Consider the following 25391-nt stretch of genomic DNA (forward strand, 5'->3'; position numbering starts at 1 on the left):
CCAAGTGCTCTGTGGAACAAGTGCTGTCTAGACACTCTTGTCCCCACGGGTCGGAGTGTGACCCTTTGAAGCAGGTGGGGGTTTTTTTGTTAAAGTTTTATTCCGGTGTAAAGTTCCGACCGAGGTTGTAGTGCTCCTGGCTCGAGTGTGACCCGCAAGACCTGTGTGCAGCTGTCTGCACACTATCGTCGTCTCTCTCTGTGTACTGCACGTTCACAAATACAACTAAAATGGGGGGGGGGGGGGTTAGTGGGAGTTGAAGCGTTGCAGATGGCTGGCGCTACGCCTCCGGTTTCTGCGATTGGCACAAATACAGCCGTAAATATCTGTTGAGTTCAAGTGCTGTGTTGCACCTGATGATGACGATGCGCCTTGGCATAACATACCTGAATCGTCATTGGCCGACGGGGTGGCAGCGCTGCGGTATCACTCGCGCATCGCAGCAAGAGGGTCCTTGGTTCAATTCCCCACTCGGGCGCCTTTCTGAGTTTGTAAATTCTGATCCTGTTCTGCATGAGTTTCCTCCTGGTTCTCTGGTTTCCTTCCATCGCTAAAAAAAAACAAGAAATGTAACTGATATTGGCCAAACATCCAAATGGCAAAATGACCTGCAAATAACTCAATTAGTATTGCACTCACAGCAGCAACATCGCCTCCTACTGGCAGACTATCCATTTGTAAATCAGAGCATCGCCTTCATTTGTGATGCATATCAAAAGTAAATTATTCCTTATAGAGCAGACGATATTTTTTACTTAATTCCCCATAGCCCGACTCCTCCCGGACCGCGTGAGCCGGGAGGTAGCACTCCGCTGAACGCAGGAAGGAGTACGCCGAGGATTCTTTCTGGGCTCTCGCGGCGAAGGTCTCTTTTGGGTCGCCGTGGGTTGGTGTGGACGTGGAAGCTCCGGTCGGCTCTGCGCACCGCTCTAAGCCGCGCTCGGCGTCGGCTCGCCGACCGCTCGTGCTGCCAGGCGATGCGCACGGTTGTGCATCGGCACGAAAATATAAAAAATATATATAATTATAGCGTACGCTTCGTCGTGGCAGTTATAATAATAAAACGCAGGTGGTGTCATGGATTTCAGAAGCGTTGCATCACAAGCTACTGCCTAGAGGGCATGATGTGCAGCCTGGACTCGAAGGAGGTTTTTTTTTATATAGCCGTGTTGTTTTAAAGCATTATAACGAAAATACCATGAAACCCAAATCACAAATTCCTGGAGCGGCTCCATAACTGGTTATGGCTAAGCGTAAGAGTGGTATTTTTTGTTCCTCATTGCCAGAGAAAACTCTTGCTGTCATTGAGTTAAGGTTTTTTCTTCCTGTAATCACTCTGAATTTCTTTTGAAATTCTTTTGTTTATACGTCAGAGCTTTATACCTTTAACATTTTTGTGCTTCAGATTTATTTAACCATAGAGATTTCTCAGTGTCTCTGGACTAAGACGATAGCGCTGGGTATTGAGCCAGCTCTGTCGAGCCCCATTCAATTCGCCGTAACTGATGCATCACATTAGTTTGCTCTTTATTCAGTCAATTCTGGCTGATATGGCAGAGGAAGACTAAATCCGTTCATCAGCTGGGTGGCAGGGTAACAGTGGTAACACTCGCGCCTCACAGCTAGAAGGGCCTTGGTTCTATTCCCAATTCCGGTGCCGTTCTGTGCTGAGTTGGTATGTTCTACGCCTGTTCTGCATGGTTTCTCCCAGATTTTCCATAGCTGAAAAAATGATAATGTGACCGGTATTAAACATCTCAATGCTGAAAAATTACCTGTAAGACTTTGTTGTTTCAGGAGGGTTTCGTCAAGTTTTCCTTGTAGGGGCAATGTTGCTATGTGATGCCCATTTTCATGATTTGCAGGTAATTTTTTTTATGTTTTGGCCAATAGAATTTAAATTGTCTATATATTTTACCTATGGGAGGAAACCAAAGAACCCAGAGGAAACCCATGCAGAACAGGGGGAGAACATACAAACTCTGCACAGCAAGTTGGGAAAAGAACCCAGGCGCTTCTTGCTGTGAATCACGAGCGTTGCCACTGTGCCACCGCCCTGCGCTCACGTCTGTGTTCTTGTAGTGAGGTGTGTTCGGGAGGAGGAGGAGGCTGTTCCCAAGGGATTGGCGGCTTCGGCAATTCTTTCCTGTTTTTCGCCTGAAGCACAGATGTTATTTCATGACGACATCAGTTCACTCACTGCCAACTAAACGCTCCTCAATTTGTCTGTGACAAGTCGAAGCCTGGGGCGCCGCTCGAACTATTTGATTCAACAACTGCGTGATACTTTTGCAGGCATTTAATACATCTTTCTCTCCCTTTTGTTGTTTTCTTTTGAAACCGTTATGTTGTTTATTTTACCTCGCGTCTTTCTTTCAAAGAGAGGTGACTTTACCGAAAGACGCAAAGAATATTAATTCCTGCAGTCACGAAAGCTTTAAGTCAAGATTTAGGTGTGAGGTCGTGGTGCGCCCTCGCCGTTATTGACAAACCAAACTATAACGATCTGTGAGCACGATGACAGACTAGAGGACGTTGATTTTACATTACAGAGAGTTGTCCTTGAGAACTGTGGTGCATGATAATAGATGGATTGATAAAACAGGAGATAAATTATATTAAATCTCTACAGCAATAATAATAGTTATATACCATAGGAAAGAAATCTAAAAGAAACTAAAACAAATATTTTACCAGATAAGGCCCACTAAGCTATATAGCTTTTTTTAAAAAGTGACCTGGGCACAAATGATAGCCCAATGAAGTAGCTTATGTGGATCATTACAAGGTTGGAAGGAGGAGGGTGTTACAGATGTCGCACTTGAAGTAACCACGACCCTTTGAACCTGACATGCAGGTTGTCGCTGGCATGATCATGATTCATAGTTGGTTCTCGGGTTGGGCCACGAAATTATCTGATCAAATTTGTGTCGTTAAGACCCCTCTACCACCCAACATGAAATCTATTGAAGAAGCCGGGTCAGGAGACTCAGTGATTCTGGCTTTCTGGTTCTTATCCTGATGATGTTTCACAGTTTAAAATGAACATCGTGTATCTCTTCATTGACGACTTTGGTTGTCAAGATTGGTGTTCAAGTCACCGGTGAGATGAAACAACTACAATTTCAGCGATAAACACTTGTAGACGAGACGGTTTGTTTGTATTGGGTGGTGGAGGGTTTTTCACGACACAGATTTTGACAGATCATTATGTGGGTGATCCCAAAAATCGATTATGATCAAAACTCTATGTGGAATAAAAACAAGGAGTTCCAGGACAAGATACAATCGTGGTCATCATCAAGAAATTGGGACCATCTGCTGGCACAGAGTTAGATGAGCTATTCACTAAATGTCGACGTGACTGAAATGCCTCTATCACGGAATGGTGTATCAGGTTTTCTTCTATTTAAAAAGAGCGCAACCTTATTTAAAGAATTACAGACCCTTTAGCTTCCTGTCAATTCCTAGAACGTATCCCTGAAAATCAGAGAGTGGCGAATCATGGACGGTTTAGAAGCCAATCAAGCACATGAGCAAGATGGATTTAGAGATGGGTTTCTACGGTTTTTAGTCTTTGTTGTTATGCGTGTTTACTCCCAAGACTGTTTTAGCACTCCTGCTAAGCGTTCGCTGAATGAGGCGATGTTGCTATTCGTAATCCCAATTGATTAATTTGTGGGTAAATTTTCAGCATTGGGATATTGGCCAATATTGGTTTCATTGCATATTTTTTTAGCTCTGTGAGGAAACCGGAGGACCCCAAGGAAACCCATGCAGAACAGTGGGAGAACGTACAAACTCCACACATCAAAATTGCCCGAGTTGGGAATCGAACCCAGGTCCTTCTTGCTGTGAGGCACAAGTGTAACCATTGCGCTGCCACCCTGCCTCGTGGCGGATAATGATGATTGGTGTCTGGTTTGGTTTCACTCAGATCATCCGAGCCCAGTATAGGAAACTTACTCTTGCTGTTGTGTAAATGAGATGACGTTCATCCCCTGTTCTCCTTACCTGTATTCAGGAGCAGCAAGGAGGTGATTCAAGCAGTGCAGCATTGCCTTCTGCGACTCCGGTCGAAGCAGCCAATCAGAAGCCGGCGGTGGATGAATATGAACACGACACATCTGATGAGGAGGTGAGGTCCCCGCGATCACGTCGCTCGTTGTGTTTTTGGTAAAATGTATCCTGCTTTGCAAGATTTGCCTTCAATACCAACTCTGTGCTGCTTACCAAAATGGCAACAAATATTCTGTTCTGTTAAGATGGTTGTCTGGACAAGGCTGACAGCTAATGCTCATGCAATGCACATCTTTGTTAACTCAAGCCACTCATCTGTAGCTAAATCGATATTATTCCTCGTCTTGCGCTGGGATTAATTTGCATCTTTCTCCACACGCCACAAATGTCACAACTTGGTGAAATGTCCTTTTTGGGCCAAATTGTCCTGGGAGGGGGGCGCCATGCCGAGGGGGCTTTGTGGGCTCCCCCACTGCGTCCATAGTGCAGGGGAGAGCAACCAACGGCGAGCCGAGCTATCACCTGATCAGGTGGGACTTGATCATCAGGTGAGCCTGGGACATAGCATGTGTCAATATTTCTGTGCATTTAGAAACCTTCCACTGTGGTTGTGCCCAGTTTTTGCGGGTGGTGATGCGGCCCAGCGACAGCACGTTTGCTGCTTGTTGCAGAAGTTTGAGGTTCGAATCGGGAAGACTGCCCTGGTCATTACTGCGGGTGCATTAACCATACTATACATGCTGTCTAATGCGTAATGGACGCTAAAGATCACCCTGACGGCATTCGCAAGAGTGGGCCACTGTGCCAGCGTCGGCATACAAATGTTGCCAAATTGAAAAATGACACCGCAATTACTCAATTGGGACTTTACACTCCACAGCAAATCTCCCCCTACTGCAAAAATACGGCTGGACCCTCCTGAAAATTAACCTTGAGACTTGAGCACAATAATGATGGTCGTAATAAGACACAAATTGCATGCACGGCACTGTACGGTGTTGGTGCGGACAGTGATGTTTGGCGATTTGTGTTCCCTTGAGCACTCATCACAGGTTATTTTTTATGAACTGTGGCTAATCTCGAAACGTCACAGGTTTGTTTAGTTCCAGTTGTAGAAGTCTACAATGAACAAAAAAGAACAAGTATTTGGTAATAATTTTATAGGGGTTGGATTGAGCCCCGGAAAGAGCAAAATATGTACCTCTGAGCCGGATATTAACGGGGCGAATGGAGCGAGAGGGATGGAGGAGAAGGGTGGGGGTGCAGCAGCGAGGGACTTGGAGCTTGGCTCTCGGCCCTGCTACTGGAAATACAAAGCCTCGTAATGCAGGCCAGATGCGTCGACAAGGAAATCCTCTCCCCCCCCCCCCCCCCCGTCGGATGTCTCTGCGGCGCGTCTATCTCGGGCCACTTAATTCACTGTTGATGCTGCAGCTGCGCACAAGAGCGATGACGACGCACTGTGAGCACAGTGGCACGTGCGGAACGAACACCTCGCGCACAACTGCGGAACTCGGGATCGGAGAGCGATGGCATTTCCTATAACCGCACCTCCGGCGGTCCTCGCGACCGATATTTTGGTTGGTAATTGATTATTGGGTCAGACCACCGCACGGTCGTGACACCCGTTGAAGATTGTTCCTCTGGCTTCCTGGATCTCACCCTGCGTGACTCGTTCAGCAGCTAACTGCCGAGTAATATCACCCACATTACCTTATCACAAACGTGTTTGCATTTTTCTCAGTTGCAACCCTCACCCAATCCAGGCTTATCTTTTATAATAAACAGTGGAATTTATTATTTAATTACAGAATTTTGTTTTCAAAGATACTGGGAAAAATTGTGAAAGTAAAAATGACAAAAAATTAAGGGGCTGCAGTGCAACGGTAACTCTCTCGCACCTCACAGCAAGAAGCCACGCAGAGGAGCCACAGTGGGTTGGTGGATCTTGCAGGGATGCAAGACGTCATCAGTTTGAAGCCCACTTGCTTTTGCCTGAACACCCAGGCCTCCATTTTATTGATTCCTTTGATGCCCTGATACGGTCGTGCGATATCAGCACTGGAGGAGAGGCGGTTGTTATGCTGCTCACGCTGCTACCCCCCCCACCCCCTTCGCCCTATCGTCTGATCTGCCCTTCGTCCTTGCTCATTGCTAATGTCAGCCAGCTTCAAGTCTACACATTCGTACGACTCGTGGCTTCCCGTCGTAGCCTTTTCGAGCGGTCACGTTGTGAAGAGCAGGTGTGTGTGACCAGAGACTTTGAAGCACCGAGTCCATCAAAGGCGGTGTCACTCAAGTAGCAACACGACAGGGTCCGTGGCAAGGCAGGATGATGGATGGGAGTGCGCGTCTGCACCACCCCACCCACCCTGCCCCCTTATGGGCATGAATCACGTCTGTTGCTTGGGTTCAATGCGTTGAAATTCCACAGCGCTGCACAGCGTTTCCACTGCCGCCACGTGGTAATGCGCTTAGTCCGCTCCGCGCCCGGGATGGGGCCGCCCGCACGCCCCCGAGCAGAGGAAAGGAGGCTGCGAGTGACGCTTTTGAAAACGTCTCTGGTGGCTCGTGGGAGTGGCGCCGGTGCCCAGCTCGATGGTGAAACTGATTTAATTCCACGGAGATCTTACGAGGAATCTTGTGTCACAGGGTGGCACCTCAGTGGTGGCACCTGTGCCTTACAGCAACGGGGACCTGCGTTCCATTCTCGTCTCGGGTGTCTTTCTGTGTGGAGTTTGTATGTTCTCCCCGTGTTCTGCATGGCTATCCTCCGAGTTCCCCGGCTTCCTCCCATAGGTAGTATTACGCTTGTTTACCCAGGAAAGCCTCACTGAGACGCAGGACTCGGTGAGGCTTGCCAAGTTGTTGTAGATGGGCGATGTTGCCGTTAAGTGTGTAATCCCAATTGAGTAATTTGCGCGTAATCTTTCAGCATTGGGATGTCTTGGCCACTACCGGTTACATTGTATAGTGTTTGTATTGCAGTTTTTAGCCATTTTTTGATTCAAGAATCAATTATTTGTCCAATTATTTACCATCTATTTTGTATCCATTTTAATCTGTCTTGTGCATAGTTTTACTTGCTGCTAGGATGCTAAATGTATAAATCTTTGTTAAACAATCAAATTAATGAGTGGCTCATGAGCATTAAGGCTCCCGTATTCTTAGTCATGTTGCAGCTCGGGCTTGGCTCTGACCCAAGTGAGCCGGCTCAAAGCCGTGCTCAACTTGAGCCAGCTCTAAGCATTGTCCCAACCGCACTCAGAACTTCCATGGAACTGAGCCAAGCCACGGCTAAGCCCCTCGTGCTTCTTTGGAAGCAACCGAGCGGCTCCAGTCTGAGCAGAACTGTGACTGAGAATCCGGCGCTCAGCATGATGGGGAGTGGCGAATCAATCCCCGCTTGAGACTGCGCGGTGCATGTATGGGTCTCCAGTGGTTTAGGAGTTGCGCTGTCCCCGTCACACGCCACGCATAAGAATTAAACGCAGTGTCCCTTGAACATGCAATTTGATCCGTGTATTGTGGTTGGGACAGCCACGTTTTTGCAGCGCTGTGAGGTCTAAACGACAAAATGGCCACGCATTCAGTTCTTTTGAGCTGGTGTTCTGGATAATGCTGAGGTTTTGCACGTGCAGTGCTACACACCTGTGTGTGCTTTGTTAAATCTGTTCGGGAGGATTTCTCTACAAATCTGAGTGTCGCCTGATGATGCTAGTTGTTTTTTACTGGTGAAACGTCATACTCAAATTGTAAATGTTTTGGATTTACTCTCCAACACATTGGCGTGCTGTACTAGTAACGAATCAGTATGTTCAGTTTATTTGACAAATCTAACTAATTTGTGGGTGGTAGGGGGTTTAACAACACATTTATATTTACACGATCTAACCCAAAAAAACCTGCTATGGATAAATCTGTTCATTTCTAGGCTGCCTTAATGTTTCTGTTATGGGGTTTCTCGTCATTACAGATTTGAATTATTGTGGCTTAAGGATCGATATTAAGAAATGGATCTGCCCCTAACGTTGAATAGTCTGCACCCTCGGCGTAAATGCTTTCGCGAGCACCTTGAGGTCACCCGAGGACACAATGGGTTGGCTTTAACCCAGGGCCAAAGAGCTTCACCAAGTGCTAATTTTTGTCCCAGTTGACTTAGGGGTGGCCCGTATCAGCTCTAAATACCGAATGCCACTGGATTGAGCGTCGGGGCGGGAACTGAATACAGCCGCTCGCCGCTCATTGCGCCGGTGCCAAGTCCTGGCTGCAGCACTGGCGCTACGCCCCCCACCACGCGGAGCGTGCTGAGTCTGTGTAAGAATGTGCGGTAAATGCGTTCCACATGCACAAGCGGGTGGGGGGGCGGCGCGCCCTGGCCCGCGCGCGGCGCTGGCTCTACTAACATTATGATTTGCCACTGTGCTGCTCGCCACTGCTTGGAAAATCTTCTGCTTTAGCTTGGGGGCAGCAGCTGGCATGGCCAAGAGCAGCACACGTGATTTCACGAGTTTGTGCACGTAATTTAGGGGGCGGTTTGGGGAAAAATACCGTGGGTTGATGGATTTGCTCATTGAACTCTGTGAAATATTGCCATGCCAGTTATTTAGTAAGGAAATCCTCACCAAGTCTCGAGACTTTTTCAGGGCGGTCCTGCATTGAGTTGTTTGGCCAATTCCATCAACGGGTGTTTCAACAGGTCCCACCTCATAGCCTCCCACACCTTCAATTCCTGGCTAGCCCTTGTTATCACCCATCAAGTACCATGCCTGCTTGGCTTCCGAGATGTGACGAGATCGAGCACATTCATGACGATTTGATCGCGTGTAGGTGTTGGGATTTAGTGGGGTCAGCACGTCAATATCTGTTTTGTTGAATTAATTTCGGCTCCAGCTAGGACGACGGTGATATCATTACAGTTACACTTTTTCACCCAGGAAAGTGTCGCTTTGCTGTAGGGGGCGTTGTTGCTCATCTTTCGCAGGACCCTCCTGAAAGAGTCTTGGGGCTCTGCTCACTTGGCTCCATTGGGTGAACAAGCACGTGTGGAGGCAGCAGCGAGGGTTGGTGGTTCACGCGCGTGCTCTTGAAACTCTCGCTGGGCTGCGAGGTCGCCACCTGGCTTGCCAGGGTGTGATGGCAGTGCAGCAAGTTGGTTGAGGTTCATCCGTATTTTTATGCATACGGGAATTGAATGTTATCCCCTTGCACGTGTGGGGTTTCTCCGGGTTCTTCGGTTTCCTGTGACTCATTTATGGAGTTGGCCAAACATCCCTATATGGGTGCCACTGTGAGGAGATCTTAACTCCCTCCCAACCCTGACACCTGTATATTTGGAGTTGGCATGTTCTCCCCGTGGTCTCCTGGATTATTGTCCGGATTCTCAGGTTTTTCCCTCCACATTTAGAATCAACGTGCGTTTAGAGTATTTGGCTGATGTACATTTTCACACGATAAGCCACTTAATTGAACTATCACTTGTGGCCAGGTTGCTTCTGAAAAAGAGCTTTTTAGCTCAGTGGGCCTTAACTGGTAAAATAAGAATAGTTCATATATATACAGGACCACAGAGCTTGGGGAATTGTTGGCGCCGGTTCTGGCCTCCTTTGCGCTTGTCTGCGCCTTCCTGCACCTCTGAATCGGAAATAATTGCTGTGCTGTGTTACAAATTTGTCTATTTGTTTTATTTAACAAGCAAGGCCAGAATAATGGAAACAACTTTTGCTAGTTGCTGAGAGTGACCAAATCGCTCGAGCCTGTCCTGCTAATTTTACTTGAGTGATGCAATCACAGACTCTGATTAATAGCGAAAGAGTGGCATCAGAAAACCTGCTGTGCAGCAATTAAGACTGATGATATATCAGTTCTGGCATGCCAGACGCAATGGAACATTATCCGCTAAACCATTCACACCACCTCCAACTATCGGAGGGAAGAGAAGCTTTATTAGATTTACATTTTGCGAGAACCGTGGGCTGTATTTTGAATGCCTTTGTGGGTTTTGAGAGGGCGGAGAAATGTATCCGTTGAGATGTCGGTTTGCGTTTCCATGACTTAGGCTCACGTGGAAGGGGTAGTATTGGGGTGGGGAGCTGGGAGATGACGGGTTGAGGATTTGTGGTCGGAGCGACACGTCTCAATCGTGCCTGGTTGATTTTGTTAACTTTGGGTGTTTGTCATTTGTTCACGTGACCCTGCAGCCACTACAGGTGCTACATCAACCACGATGTTATAACAATAATTTATTATTTAAGAGAATCACAAAGCATACATCGTAAGAGTTTGACCACTCCTGAGTAGAATGAATCGTTGCAGGAACACGCAGTAGGAACGCTCGTGCCTTGCAGCAAGAAGTGCTCGGGTTCCATTCCCGACTTGGATGCCTTGCTATATGGAGTTGTATGTTCTTTGTTCTGCATGGGGGAGAACATACAGGTAGATAAACACACTCTGTAGCTGGTATTGGTCAAACATCCCAATGCTGATAGAATTATCTGTAAATTGGGATTAGATAGTAACAACATTGCCCTCTACTGCAAAAATCTGGCAGTACCTCCTAAATAATAATAAAGAAATATAATGATACTTGGTAAATGAGTTTGCGAGGTGTAGCTGCTATGTGGATCCCGCGTTGATTGAATACACATTTGGTGGAACAGGTGACGTGGTTTGCCCACCAAATGCTAAAAGAAGTAGTTGAGGAGAATTTGGCCACAAAACTGTATTTCAAAGGCCGAACGTTGTAAATGTTCTGGGCACGAGTGTTTGGTGAAAAATAGCGCTGGCAACAGAAGAGCAGCGTGGAGGAGAGGGGACACGCAAGGCGGTGCTGGGGGCGCTTTACAGGCCGCCCACGTGCTCGCGCGTACGACTTATTGGCTGCAGCGCTCACGATGACTCACGAGCAGAGCAGCTCAGCAGCGTTACTAACCACGACGACAGAGATTCCCCGTATAGCCTTAACAGACTGTTGCGGCAAGGGCTGATAGTGATTAGCACCTATGAAGGCCGGTACGCCTCACGAGGGGGAGGGTGGCCAGTACCACGCCCAATGATATTGGCCATGTTTACACTTAGCATCAGGTACTCATTTGAGGCCGAGTTGACCTCGGGGAGGCCCAGGTCCAGTTGAGATGATCGTCATTGGTGTCGGCCGTGAGTGAGAATCGAACTCAGGTCGCCAGGTTTCATAGAGCAGCGCTCTAACTGCTGCGCCACCACTCTCCCAACAACCACACGCGTGCCGCCAGGTGCTCTCTCCACACCGCGTTGGCCTGATTGGAGACACCGGCGCTCTCGCACAACCCTCCGATTGGGAGAGCGACTGCCAGCCCTTAAGTGTAGAGGGCTTGGCTTCGGAGTTTCCATCAGCGGCGGTGACAGGCGGCAGGCGGAGTTACGCGCCGAGACCGATAGCCACAGGTGCCGAACGCAACCAGGCCCCTCTCTACTGCTCACTTCAAAGGCGCTGCGTGCAATACGGGGAGACGGGCGAGCGGGGGGTGGTGAGCGGAGCGCGCTCTGAAAAACCAGATACGTGCCGCGCTCCTTAACTGCCACAGGTGTGGTCCATGGGGAGCGTAATTGCAAAGTTTTGTGTAAAACCAGGGGATTTTTAAGAGAGCTCAGATGATGCGAGACAGATGTACAGATGTGGTTTCGTGGGAGGAGGTAGCAGCTTGCAGTTGGAGGAGGGGAGGGGTTCAGTCTGGGAGAGAGAGCGCGATCGCTCTGGGGAAACGGAGCACGTGGGAGGGCGAGGGAAGCCATGGGTGTGGAAAGGAGGAGGCGTGAGGTAGGTGTGAAAGCTCCTGAGTAGCAGAAGGAAGTGTGCGTTTCATTGAACAGGACAAAGTGCTGGCGTTACATTCATTGTTACTGCACTTGTTTACCCAGCAGAGCCTCTTCGAGTCTAAATATCATTTCAGGAGGGTTGTGCAGTCCAAATTAACCTTTGTTGGAAAGCATACAAAACAGCTATTACGAGGGTAAATAGCCTAAATGTTTGGAGAAAGGAAATATGTTGACGTCTAATTTACTTGACTTGCTGCTCAAAATAATCTCCGATTTGCATTCGTATCTTGTGCCGGAGTTGCTTCAAGTGGCGCTTCTCCCTCCACGCTTCTCTCTCCGCAAATTCTCCCTCCACATTTCTCTCTCCGCACTTCTCTCTCTGTGCTTCTCCCTCCACGCTTCTCCCTCTGCACACGGCTCATATCTGTTCCAATTGTTTTTGTCAGCGTCTGCGTTTCCGATCCGTACAAGGTGAGTGGCTTCGCTCTTCGTCAGGCTCGCATGGCTCTGCTCATTCTCACAATCAAATTTAATTGAAGATGCTAGATTGTAGATTCGCCATTGAGGTCCATTGCCTCTTTTGCAGATCAATTGGTGGTGGAGGATGATGCTTACATTTAATCGCCCAGTGTCCCATGGTCTGCTGTTGAGGGTGATAGCCTCAGACCTTCACTGCAGAGCGGACACCGTGCCTCGCTGTAACCCCGCACGCACTTCACTGCGCTGCTGCAGGAACTCGACCGCCACTTTAAGCCAACGCCCTCGCATTAAATGGTGGGGTCTGCCGAGCCGTACATCCACCCTCATGGTTGACCTCCGGCCACGTGGTCAGAGAACGACGATCAGAAATGTGGATAAAGGTGAGAAATTCACAATTAAGAGTCGTGGCTGAATGATCTCCAATTGCACCTAGATGATAGAGCATGTTGCGAGAAACCCTCATTTGCTTGCGTAGATCTGCCCTATATGGTAACTTAGGAAGTAAAGCTGCTACACCATGAGTGTAGAATATCCGTGCTATCCTCCAGCTTCAAACGAGTACGAACATCAATGGGGTTGAACTTTGGATTTGATCTGCGGTATCAAATGTCCCGGCCTTGCAAAGTTTCACTTTACATTTTTATCCTGGCTTGATGGCGACGTGGCTTTGGCCTGGGAAATGTGATCTAGAGGGTGGAAAATCGCCCTCGCGGACAGTGGCCCGTTGGAAGACCCAGCCGGGGCCGAGGTCGACGGGCACCGTTGACCACGGGGGATGGTGACACTCGGGCCTTTGCAGGCGATGCCGCTGAGCCTCGAGCTGCAATGAGGATAAGGAGGAACCCCATCGCAACAGGAACATTCATCCCGACCGCAAACAAATTGATTTTACAACGCAAGGCATGGGTGGTGCAGCGATGCACGGGTGGTGCACCCGATGCACGTGCAAAAGCTCTTGGCCTTATCGAGACCACCGTCTCAAGAACTGAATGTGGACATTTAGTCACCGATTCCAAAGAGTTGAGAAAATGTGGCCATCCCCAACCAGAAGCAATAATACTAAACAGAACAGAACCATGGAACATAAACTTGCACTCAATGCCCAATTTACAAACACGAAGGAAGAGGAATCATCATAGCGATAATTGAACACTCCGCTACTCCTGACAACCATCTGGCTCGTCCAACTCCGTGTAAAATGACAGCTTTTCCTTTACATCAACATCCGCTATTGGAAGAAAACAAACTGACACAACTATAGACCAGTTTGTGCCTGTTAGCACTTCCTAACAGCAATAATTAATCATACATATTTGGTGGGATTGCGACGTTTTCTCAACTGGTGGTCGAAACGACAAAGCAGTCGCATGTTAAGTTATTTTTAGCCTGTGGTCTGGATGAGCATTAATTTTGCGTCAACTTGTGGATGTCGCTTTAATCTTATTGAATGGGTCCCAGCTCCGCCATGCGCCATCCCTTGGGCAGTCGCATGCTTCCACGGCCAGAGAGGTCCTTGCAAAGGTCCCCTGTATCACGAGCAGCGCTCCGCACCCTATCCGGGAGTCGAAGCACCGAGAGACCAGCTTTGCTTGTTGGCTTCCATCACGTGCGAAGTGTTTCACTTGCTTGGCAGTAAAGGGGGCCACCGCAACAGTTCATTGACCCCGGTGGCGAGCGAGAAGGGAGATTTGTTCCAGGTGCCGACCCTTTGTGACGCTTTGCCCCACACTCCCCACTGCCCCGCTGCCCGCTGCGTTGGTCGAATATTCCCCACAAATTCCTCCACTTCCTCTCGTCGCCACGGACGCTCACTGATGGATGCCATTGTTGACCAACGCCAACATCTTGAGTCATCCGCTGTGACGGCTGCTTGCCATCTGCTTGAGCCGCCGTCTTGAACCCTCAATACCGGCAGAAACCCAGAAAGTGCCTGGGTTTAATTCCTGACCCGGGCTTCTTTCTACGTGGAAGTCTCATGCTGTTGAACTCGGTACGGTTGGGACTGCTGCTGATGCCCTCGTTCAAGTCATATGCTTAGGCTCCTGTTGTTTTTCGTGGGCACAAAGTTCATTTGTTTTATTTCCCCTGTGAACTGTCCGGAGATGTAGTTCCATTAGATGCTGGTGTATAATGTAAACTATCAGTATTGATTGTACACTTTAGGTAACGAATGTACAAACATAGTTTTGTGACCAACCCTTGTGTGTGCGTACATGTGTATGTGTGCACAAATACTTGATTTGTGATATAACGTCCCTGATGGCTGATGGGGCCGTTGCAGCATTCAAGTCAAGTAGGCAAAACTTTTGAATGTACGAGCATATTTATTTACATGTAAAAAATTCTTAACTCTAAGATCATAAATGTAAATCTTCTAAGCTGCCAGCTACCCCTGGCATTGCGTGTATGATGCAGCAGGCGCATGCTAATGGTGGTAGGCCCCTGCTAATGGTGGTAGGCCCCTGCTACGGGTTCATAATATAATTTATTATGAATCCGCTTGTTTACCCAGCAGAGCCTCGACGAGTCTCAAGACTTTTTCAGGAGGATCCTGCCAAGTTTTTGCAGGAGGCGGCGATGTTGCTGCTCTGTGCAATCCCAAATTAGTCATTTGTGGGTAATTCTTTAGCACTGGGATGTTTTCAGTGGGAGGTGGCGGGGAGGGGCGATGTTGCTGCTGTGTGTGATCCCAGTTGAGTAATTTGCAGATCATTTTTGCAGCATTTGAATGTGTTGGCAATACCAGTTGCATTGTGTGTTTTTATAGCTTAGGTTTACAAACCTATACAGGACAGGGAAGATCATTCAAACTCTACACAGAAAAGGAAGCCTGATTCAGGAATCGAACCCAGGTACTTCTTGCTTACGAGGCACGAGCTTTCCCACTGCGCTGCCGCCGCCCGACAGCCCAGTCACGCTGTGTGCTGTGATCGGTGTGAAGCAGTTGGGCGTGCTCTCACCCCTCCCCTGCTGTTTGCCAGCTGTGCACCGTGTGACCAAGCCGTGCGACAGAGCCTCGCGTGGCGATCTCGGTTTCCCCAACCCCCCCACCCCTTCCCGTGGATAGGCGACTCGAGGGACGAACGCTCCTGGCAGCACCTCTTGAGACGCTTGGTCCGATCTGCGGGGGCTTACGATCAAATCGTAAAAATACCCCCTTCTTGCTCCCACCACCCTCTGAACTTGTTTGTCTGATTGGGTTCCCACGTGCAGCGCGCTTTGAGCGCTCTGCTCATTCCCAGATGGCCGATGTGAAAACTGTCCCACAATCCCATTTGCTCTGAAAATAACTATGGCCGTGTTTTGTGAGTGAGGCCATGCTGCTGTGCACGGCTTCAGGGAAGAATTTGCGTTTACCTGTGCAGCAGACTACCATGGCCATGGGTGCCATGTTGGTTTCTGCCAGATTTACCAATCTTCACGTTGTGTTAACTGAAAGACTGACTATACATTCTTGACTGACACATACTCAATTGGGATTAAACATGGCAATCATTGCTCCCTACTGGCAGATTAATGCCTGATTATAGGCTAGGTGTTGTCACTCAGTCCATAGGGCCAGCTGCCACTGGGGTGCCCTTTCAAATATGTTGAAATCAGACGTGATGTAGAAATCGCTCGGTTAATGAATGTTAGAAAGAATTTTGTGTCTTCATGTGCGTCATAACGGCCTCATCGATATAATTAAGTATTTATTTTTAGGCAGCTTGCAAATTGCAGTGCTGTAGTGTACAGTCTGAATCTGTAACACAGCATCTGAAGCTGTGCTTAAGCCCTCACCCTGCCACTCATTTCGTGTGTTGTTTGGTAGTGCAGCATTATTTGGTATAATCGGGGTTATGTTTTAGCTCTGGGGGGGAACCGGAGAACCTGGAGGAAACCCATGCCGAACAGGTGGAGGGAACATACAAACCCCACACAGAAATCTGTCTGAGGCAGGAATCGAACACAGGATTTTCTTGTTGCAAGGCACGAGTATTTCCACTGTACTGCCACCATTGGCTGTCCACGCACTCCTGCAATAGTCACCCAAAAACCATGTACTATGTCTGCCCTGCCATGCGCTGGTGTGTGGGTTATGGTGATCATTCTTAATAGTTCTCATGTGGATATCGCTCCCTGAGATTCTCTTGTGAAAAGTTGTTCACGGCGGCTAAGCGAGGCGATCTCATCCACCGACTGAGGAGAGGACAGTGTGTGGGTGAGCTGTTCGGTAAAACAAGGGTTAAATAATAATCAGAATCACGAAACGTTTAGTTCATCTGTAAATATGGGGTCACTTGTGATCATTTATTACAAAAATACGATTTTCCTAGATTTAAGAAGTTGCCTTTCTATATTTTCTTGCCAGGCACAAAGCTTGAAATGTAAAAAAATATTTGTTTTAAACATACGACAGGAACAGGTGTCCATAATGAGTGGAACACGAGTCTTTGGTTATTTTGTTGAGAGAATCTGTGAAGGTTCTTGGGCAGCCTCACTCCTTGAGAGGCATCCATAGCTCCGGTTTGTGTGCAGGCATCCTTCCTCTTGTGCGCCACTGCCCACAGTCCAGCCACGCAAACTGTTTTGCCGATCTCTGGCAAAGTCCCGCTGTGCCAAAGTTGGGTGCCATGTTCAGGGAAGGGCTTGGCATTGGTTTTGTAAAGTTTACAAAATGTTCCAGGAAAGCCGGTACAGAAACCTTCTCGGGCCTCCTCATAATTCTTGCCGAGGTTTCGTGTCCGCTGGTCAGCAACGCATGGCAGATTTGCGTTCTCTCTCTCGGCCCTGTGAAAGGGAGAGAGAGCAGAGTGAGATTTCTTTTTTTCAGCTCTGACTACGAAATCTTAAGCCATGAATGCTGTTTCCATGTCACATTGACCACCAAGCCAGGACTGTGGAAATATCCTGGGTTTAGGTATCAAATCTTGATCCAACCAAACCAGGAGCCTCACAGTCTCAGTTATCGAGCAGTGATGTGGCCCCGCTGGTTGTTACTCTGCATGTAATAATCATGAAATTCACCGCCATCTGCTTCACAGTGGAGGTTTAAAGATCCCCCAACATAATTTTAAAAGAGTAGCCCATTGTGTGCTGTCATCCTAGTCCAAGTTTGCCAATTAGCCACAAATTATTCAATTGGGATTCCACAGAACAAGCAATCGCCCCCCACTAGCAGTTACATTGCATTTTTTATCTATGGGAGGAAACTGACGAATCAAGAGGAACCGCATGCAGAACTGGGGGAGAACATACAAACTCCACAGAAAGAGCACCACAGTCGGAAATCGAACCCAAGTGCTTCTTGCTTTGAGGCACGAGTGTTACCACTGTGCTGTCACCCCGCCGCCCAAATGTGAATTGGTTGATAAGTCTGTTCTGGCTACATAACGATTTCTAAATATGACAAGCGGTTTGCCGCCTGTGGCTAGCAGTGCATCACCAGCTCAGCTCTTGCTGCCTGTGACACGGCGGGTCTGGCGGATACGAACACCGCCAGCTCCTCACCAAACGGCGCTGGTTGCCGAGGCAGAACGTGCAGATGACTTTTGGCGGCGCCGCCTGGCCGCCCGGTCCTCCGCTTGCCGCCATCCCCGCCACGCCGGGATCGGCCGAGAGAGCCCCGGTCAGAGCTTGCGTCGCGGACGCGGCGGCGGCGGCGGCGCCGCCCCCCCCGGCCCGCTGCGCCCTCTCGGCGTGGCGCGCCCCGCCGCAGAAGGGGGGCGGCGGGGGGGCGTGGCACGGCTGCCCGTCGGGGCACCGCTCGCCCAGCAGGAGAACGTTGCCGAGGTGCGAGATGTAGCTGGACGCGAGGCGCAGTGTCTCGATCTTGGAGAGCTTGCGGTCGGCCGGCTCGGTGGGAATGAGTGTGCGCAGCGCGGTGAAGGCCGTGTTGACGCTGTGCGTGCGGTCGCGCTCGCGGGCGTTGGCCGCCTGCCGCTGGCGCGTCTCGCCCGGCGCGGCGGCACCGCCGCTGCAGAGAGAGGCGTCTGCTGGGGAGGGCGGGGGGGCCGCACGGACACTGTTCAGCTCTTTGCACGATATGATCTGTACGCGATGAGAAACTCCATCGCAACAGAAACGTGAATGAGTGTGTACATTGTATGCTGAACTTCTTTCACACCATACGTAGCCAACTATTCTGTAACCAGGACCGGATGTTTGGATACAAGTCCACTGCATCTTATTCAGGAGATATATTTCGCTCCAGCAGGCGCATATTTGTAAACCCCAATCGTACAGAATCTGGAATGCTGGCTAGGAGGGGTAAGTATATTGTAATTTGCTGGTAGTGGTCATCTGATCAGAATCCTCCAGAGCCATGTGTACATGATGATCAGTTTGATTTGTTTATAATCAACTGCTTATATCCCCGCCTTTCATTGCAGTTTATTTTTCTGAAACCCATTTTTTTGGTGTGCCAAATTTAAACATTTCCTGAAAAATACTCAAATTGGGATCACACACGGCCACATCGCCCCCTCGCCCGAAACCACCAGAGGCTGTGTCTGTGAAACACAGAAGCAGCTCCTTCGTGGCGACCGCCCTGTGCTATACAAACGATGGCACCCATACCAAATCTCGTGGATGAGCGTCACTATGATGAAGAGGCTGCCGGTGAGGAGTGTGCTCAAAGCTCTGCTGCGCTTCAATGGGACGTTCGCTTGTTACCCCACAACCTCGGCTCCGGCGATGAGTGAGTGCGGTCGAGTTGTCTGCGTGAGCGACTTGGCATTTTAGACACGTGTGACCGCAGCTGCCTTGCAGTTTTGCACGAGTTACAGCACCAAACGGGTGGCGAGCGGTGAAACCCAAAGAACCCTTAATGGCGTTAAGGTTGTTAAAATGCCCACGAGTGCGCGAGCATAATCGATTGGCTTCGGCGAAAGGCATTTGCCGATGATGCTCAGGGATGGCTTTCCCTACACTCCCTTTATGGCAAAGTTATTTCCATAATTATTTCCGAGTGCTGAGTCTCAGGCATCGGGGTCACTTGCCATGGTGTCCTGAACAATCGACTTTGATAGCAATTTATTAATAGCACGTTAAGCAACACCATTTGTTGGCACACTAAAAGAGAACTCCGTTGCTCTGCGTTGATATGATCCCCCCCTGCCATCGTATCAACCCAGAGTCTTTGATCTGCGACGTTGTGCGGAGGTTAGACGTCAAGTCTGCAAAATAAACTTTTGCACCAACGCAGTGCGCCGAGAAATTAGCCACACGATTCCTTTAATTGGCAAAAGGTTTGCAGATTACAGGGGAAGTGCAGCACGTCGCTGCTGAATTCGTCTGCGGTAAAGTCCTGAATTACACGGTCAGGATATTATCTTAGACCCAAATGGTTGAAACATCACATCTGGTTCGATGTTAAATCGATGTTTTAGATTTTTTTACACCTGATATCCAAGTCTTTTCAGCTGATCTGTGCTGATGCAAAATTCATAAAAAAATAAAAGCTACAAAAAAAATTGAAAGCAAAATTAATATCAAACAAATTAAAGTCTGCTCCCACAACTCCGTGCTGGCCCCGCTCGCATCTACGGATGTCGTCCGCACCCCGCCAAGCATCGTCAGTCAGCCGCGGAGAGTCGCGGGACTACGAGAGCAGTCGTGAGCCGCGGTACTACGAGAGCAGTCGTGAGCCACGGGACTACGGTAGCAGTCGTGAGCCACGGGACTATGGGAGCAGTCGTGAGCCACGGGGCTATGGGAGCAGTCGTGAGCCACGGGACTACGAGAGCATTCGTGAGCCACGGCACTACGGGAGCAGTCGCGAGCCACGGGACTACGGTGGCAGTCGCGAGCCACGGGACTACGGTAGCAGTCACGAGCCACGGGACTATGGGAGCAGTTGTGAGCCGCGGGACTACGGTAGCAGTCGCGAACCGCGGGACTACGGGAGCAGTCGTGAGCCGCGGGACTACGGTAGCAGTCGTGAGCCACGGGACTACGGGAGCAGTCACGAGCCGCGGGACTACGGGAGCAGTCGTGAGCCACGGGACTACGAGAGCAGTCGTGAGCTACGGGACTATGGGAGCAGTCGTGAGCCACGGGACTATGGGATAAGTCGTGAGCCACGGGGCTATGGGAGCAGTCACGAGCCACGGGACTACGAGAGCAGTCGTGAGCCACGGGACTACGGTAGCAGTCACGAGCCACGGGACTATGGGAGCAGTCACGAGCCACGGGACTACGGTAGCAGTCGTGAGCCACGGGACTACGGTAGCAGTCGTGAGCTGCGGGACTACGGTAGCAGTCGTGAGCTGCGGGACTATGGGAGCAGTCGCGAGCCGCGGGCCATCCACGACTTACAGGGATTTTATATTCTTTGGGTCTTTCGGTAAAGTCGCGTAGATAGGTTCAAAGAAAATAACAAAAAACTATGACGTTTCGATCGCAACACAAGCGGTCCTCATCAAGATCGAAACGTCGTAGTTTTTTGTTATTTTGTTATTTTCTTTGAACCTATCTTACGTGACTTTCCGAAAGACACCAAAGAATATTAATTCCTGCAGTCATGAAAACTTTAAGTCAAGATTGACAGGGACTTGCAGATTGCTGCATCATGAATCATTGAATACCTTTTATACGTTATTTATTGTTTACATTATACAAAATATAACATGGTCTTGCCATTTATATTATGTTTTACATAACATAACAATTGTATTTTTTGCATTTGATTTACATTTCGGAATAGTTTTGCCTTGTCCCACATGATGGAGCTAGCTTGGGTGAAACTAGAACGTGCGTGAGTTTTTGTGTGAACTTGTGTGTGTGCATGTATGTATGTGTGCATGTATGTATGTGTGTTATTGTTGGGCGTGAGCAGGGGATCTTTGTGTTTATTGTGTTGACAATGGTGGTGTAGTGGTTAGCGCACTTCGCTATGAACCCGCCCACTGATTCAATTACCACTCACAGCTAACATCGTTGATGAATACCTGAATTGGTCCTGGGTCTTCGCTAGGTTAACTCAGCCGCGAATAATCACCTGGTGTGATGTGTAAACATCAGAACTGGGGAGACAAAGGCGACCGGGCATGGTGCTGGCCACACTTTCCCCAAGCAGCCTATTGGAGGCTATACGGGGGGATCTTTGTCTGTGTGTGTATCGTGGAAACCGGTGGCACATTGGTCCAAGCACTACGCTATGAACGTGGGGATCTGATTTTGTTTCCCAGCCACAGCTATTGTCATTGGCAAGTGATATACGAGCTCGTCCTGGGTTTCCCCCTGGTTGACTCAGCCTAAAATGCTCCGTGTTGGCCTTATTAGGTACTCGGCATCAGCCCTGGCAACAGCAGTCTGAAGACTATATGGGGGATCTTGGTCTACGTGTGTGTGAGTGTACCTATTTCATTGCCCTGAATACGGAACTTAATACTGCACCATGACGTACGTTGCCACTAATTGTAGGGAAACTCCCCATTGTGGCTGTCGTGGTGATGGTGCTGTAAGGTTATAATGTAGGCTAACTCTCTGTACCCTTGCAATGTGTGTGACTGCGTTACAACCTCCCTAATTCTGAATGCTTACTTATCACATACACGAATTTTCTTTGTTTTTTTGTGTGAATGTCTATTTGCCCTTGTTACGATGGCTTTCGCTGTTCCTGTAATTTATTCCCTGACATGACAGCGCAACCTTTATATTTTCATAATCACGTGTTTTTCACTTATAATTTACAGCCGTTTGTCTATCAATTGCCGGATGAAGGCATCCCCCACATCGTCTCGGTTCATAGGGTCATAGGGGTTGTTTACCCAAACGTTACCTTGCTGGTCAATATGAGTTGGTGAAATTGAGAGGCCCGGACAAGTTCATGTATTGCTCGCCACTGATGTTAGCCGTTACTGGGAATCAAATTCGGGTCACTGGCTTCATGGTCATGTGCCATTGCGTCCCGCTCCTGGTTTATTTATGGATTTGTATACTGTAGTTATAAGTTATTAATCATTATCATCATTATAATCATAAGTACAGTACATTGCGTGTGCTTTTAACAAACAAAACTTTTCACATTAACAAATGTATTTAATGTTCTTTTTTTAAGCAATATGCAATTTTACTGCTTTAAATTGCAGTTGTTATTTATTGTGCGGGTATAAAGGTTTATTTATTTGTACTGTGGCGCATGTAACTCTTCTTGTAAGATATAATATTGTTGCCGTTCATGCGTTGGCCTCGAGTCTCCCACGCAAACGACGCATATCTCCCTGCACCCACACCGGCCTTAACGTCAGGCTGTTCAACCGCTAACCCGCTCTCCGAACTGGTCACCGATTCTAAACGTCGGGTTCCGGAAACCGATTCCAACGTTCGTAACGAGCGCGACCGACGTAAGAACTGTACCCCACTGAGCTGCCGCGCCGAGGGATGGGATCGGCGAGCCGGCCGCCTCGGGATCGCGAGCGGTAGCGCGAGCTGACCAACCGCCGCTGCCGTCGCGGCTCCCTCCGCGTGGCCGCCCCGCGGGATCGCACCGAGCGAGCGCTCACCGGCGATGTGGCGCGCCCGCTTGCTCGGGGCGCCGCCGCCGGCGCCGTAGGGGAGCGAGCGCTCCGAGTCCTCGCTGCCGCTCTCGTTCTCGTCCCCGGAGAGCTCCGCAAAATAGCGCAGGCCGCCCGAGGCCCGCAGAGCCGCGTAGGCCATCGCGCCGGCCCGGCGGCGTTGCGCGCAGCGGTCCGGCGGCCCCTCGCGTGGACGACGGCGCGCGCGGTCAGGGTCGGAGCGCGATGGCCGTAGCACGAGCACTGCTGCGCAGATCCTCGCCGAGCGAGAGTCGCATGCCTACCTCGGGTTTAAGTGTTTTTTTATTTCTATTTGGAATGTCATTTATTCGGAATCTATAACCTCACAGGCGATTCATTTTTACCAGTAAACGATTATTTGTAAAATAATAAAGAAAATTGTTATTTTAACTCTTATCGCTTTGACACTAATGGCATCAAATAAAATTAAGTTTTGAAACGGTCTCGGTTTGAGTTAACGGTCGTTCTAATAGATATTGAAATCTATATATCTCTCCTGTTCTTCAGTTGAAGTCTCTTCCAGAATCTTCAAGTTGTATTTTCTCAGCAACCTTGAAGCCACTTATATTGAAAAGTATGCGCTTGCGTTGTCCTCTGCGTAGATTCACATACATCAACGTAGAGGAGTAGTTGGGTTACATCTTCCGTCTACGCTGCCATTCTAATGTCTCGGCAGGGGCAGGCTCGCGGCTCGGGCTCCTCGGCTACGAGTGTCCGCGGTATGTGTGTCAGTGTCAGGGTGTGTGTCAGTGTGACGTCCCGACGTGGCGCACGCATGCTCGCTGAGCTCCACACTCGAGAGCGCGTGCTGCGCCGATTAAATACACCGAGAGCTCGGCCAATCCGGGCGCTCCCTGGCTCGGCGATGTCACGTGGTGGCAGGGGGGGGTCTCGTGGGGGCGGCAGGGGATGGGGAGTAGACAGCAGCGCGCGAGGGGGGAGCGATGCAGGCGAGGGGAACGGACGGGCGGCCGCACGCTGCTCACGCTCGAGCTTCACGAGCAGGACGAGTCTGGGTTCGATTCCCGACTCTGGCACCTGCTTGCCCCGAGTTTGCCAGGAGGGTTCTGCCCAGTTTTCGCAGGAATAGGCGATGCTGCTTCTGTGTGTTTATTTTCATTGAGATGCTTGGTCAATACTGGTTACGTTTTGTTTTATTTCGCTTTGGGAATAAACCAGAGAGGCTTAAGGAAAACCCATGCATGCAAACTCCCCACAGAACGATGCTCGAGTCGGAATCGAACACAGACTCGTCTTGCTGTGAGACATAGGTGTGAACACTGCGTCTCCACCCTGTTGCCTACACTAATCGGGTGTTCCTCTGGATGGGGTTTAGCGCCCTCACTGCCTCATTCTAATGATTACTTTGCCGAGGAAGGTTGATTTTTCATCAAGAGCTAATGTGTGCCCGTACCTGTGTGTTTAATATTCCAATTGGTGCTTATGGATGTCCTCCGGTGTGCGTGCTTTCTATAGCACAGCAAGTTGGCACGGTAGGGGGCACAGGTGGTGCATCAACCAGTCTCGGTCAATCGACCTGTGGCATCTGGGTCTGCCACGTGACTTCTTGCCAGCGGGCGTTCGACACTTCACGTGGCCTCGACGTGCACATAGCCTGGCACAAGCGTCGTGGTGACGTCACCTCCACTTAGTGGCGAATGGCGGTTGGTGTGCGCATGCGACCGCAGTGCGGTGTGGCCTTTGTAGTCGCTCCTTAACAGCACTTGCCCCTACAACGTGTGTAGACTATCCGGGGAAGCCTCGTCTTTGTGTGCGAGTGGCCGCAGCTGTGAGCGAGCTCCCGGATGTGCCGCAGACCTCCCGTGATCCCAGCTGGGAAAACGACCTCGTGCGTTATTGCTCGTACAAAAAAATCACTCTACCCTCAACTTGAGACGTTTATTTTTTAGAGAGGTGGAAAGAGATTGCTCACAGCAATCGCATTTTAAGTACTCTGGTATCAGGGTGTGGACTGTAGGCCCAAAGGCTTAAAATGCCAAGCGGCCGGCGAGAGAGCACTATCAAAGTTGCAATAGATGAGAGTTAACAGGTTTCTTGAATTGAGCAAGGTTATTAGATGGGCTTCAGAAAGACACGATCGGAGGGAATTCCAAAGTGGAGTTGTGTGAGGGAAGACGCAGAAAGAGAAGTGTTGTTGTGACTTGCAGTGCGGTGAGTTAATGGGTGGACGAGTGAGTGGGTGAATGTGTGAGTGTCTGAGTCGGTGTTTGAGTGGTTTTGTGAGTGTGAGACAGGGTGGGTGAGTGGGTGTGTGACTGGGTGAGTGTTGTTGTGGCCTGCAGTAATAGTAGTGGTGGCTACACATTGTGGCGGATGAGATGAAGCAGACTCCTCAACATTGGTGCCTCACAAGTACAGTACAGAATGTATGTATCTTGAACTTCTTTCGCACCGTACGTAGCCAACCATGCTAATCGGAGGTATGGGGGAAGGACAACAAACTAAACACAAATAGTTCTGAAGAAATTAGTTTTCAAAAGTTATTTTTCGAAGCACACACTTTTAGCTGAGAGTGCTCTGCAGACTGCGTACAGTGCCAGGTTTGTGACTTTCTCG

At 49.4% G+C, this 25391-nt stretch overlaps 2 protein-coding genes across 2 annotated transcripts in view; one reads left to right on the forward strand and one right to left on the reverse strand.

Annotated features, from left to right (window-relative positions):
• The window catches only part of BOP1 (BOP1 ribosomal biogenesis factor), a 56159-nt gene that overhangs the window by 9624 nt on the left and 21144 nt on the right, over window positions 1-25391 (forward strand). Inside the window, exon 5 of the mRNA XM_076052049.1 lies at window positions 4025-4138. Coding sequence (XP_075908164.1) covers window positions 4025-4138 — 114 coding nt within the window. The remainder of the gene's footprint in view (window positions 1-4024; window positions 4139-25391) is intronic.
• SCX (scleraxis bHLH transcription factor) lies at window positions 14092-23657 on the reverse strand. Its single transcript, XM_032974471.2, has 3 exons — window positions 22782-23657; window positions 17785-18269; window positions 14092-17064 (listed from the first exon to the last, which is right to left on the reverse strand). Exons 1-3 carry the CDS (start codon window positions 22933-22935, stop codon window positions 17026-17028), a joined length of 678 nt encoding a protein of 225 aa, XP_032830362.1. The 5' UTR covers window positions 22936-23657; the 3' UTR covers window positions 14092-17025.

The sequence above is a fragment of the Petromyzon marinus genome, chromosome 54 (genome assembly GCF_048934315.1).
Source record: "Petromyzon marinus isolate PM22_M1 ecotype Great Lakes invasive population chromosome 54, UKy_Petmar_22M1.pri1.0, whole genome shotgun sequence".
Lineage (NCBI taxonomy): Eukaryota > Metazoa > Chordata > Hyperoartia > Petromyzontiformes > Petromyzontidae > Petromyzon > Petromyzon marinus.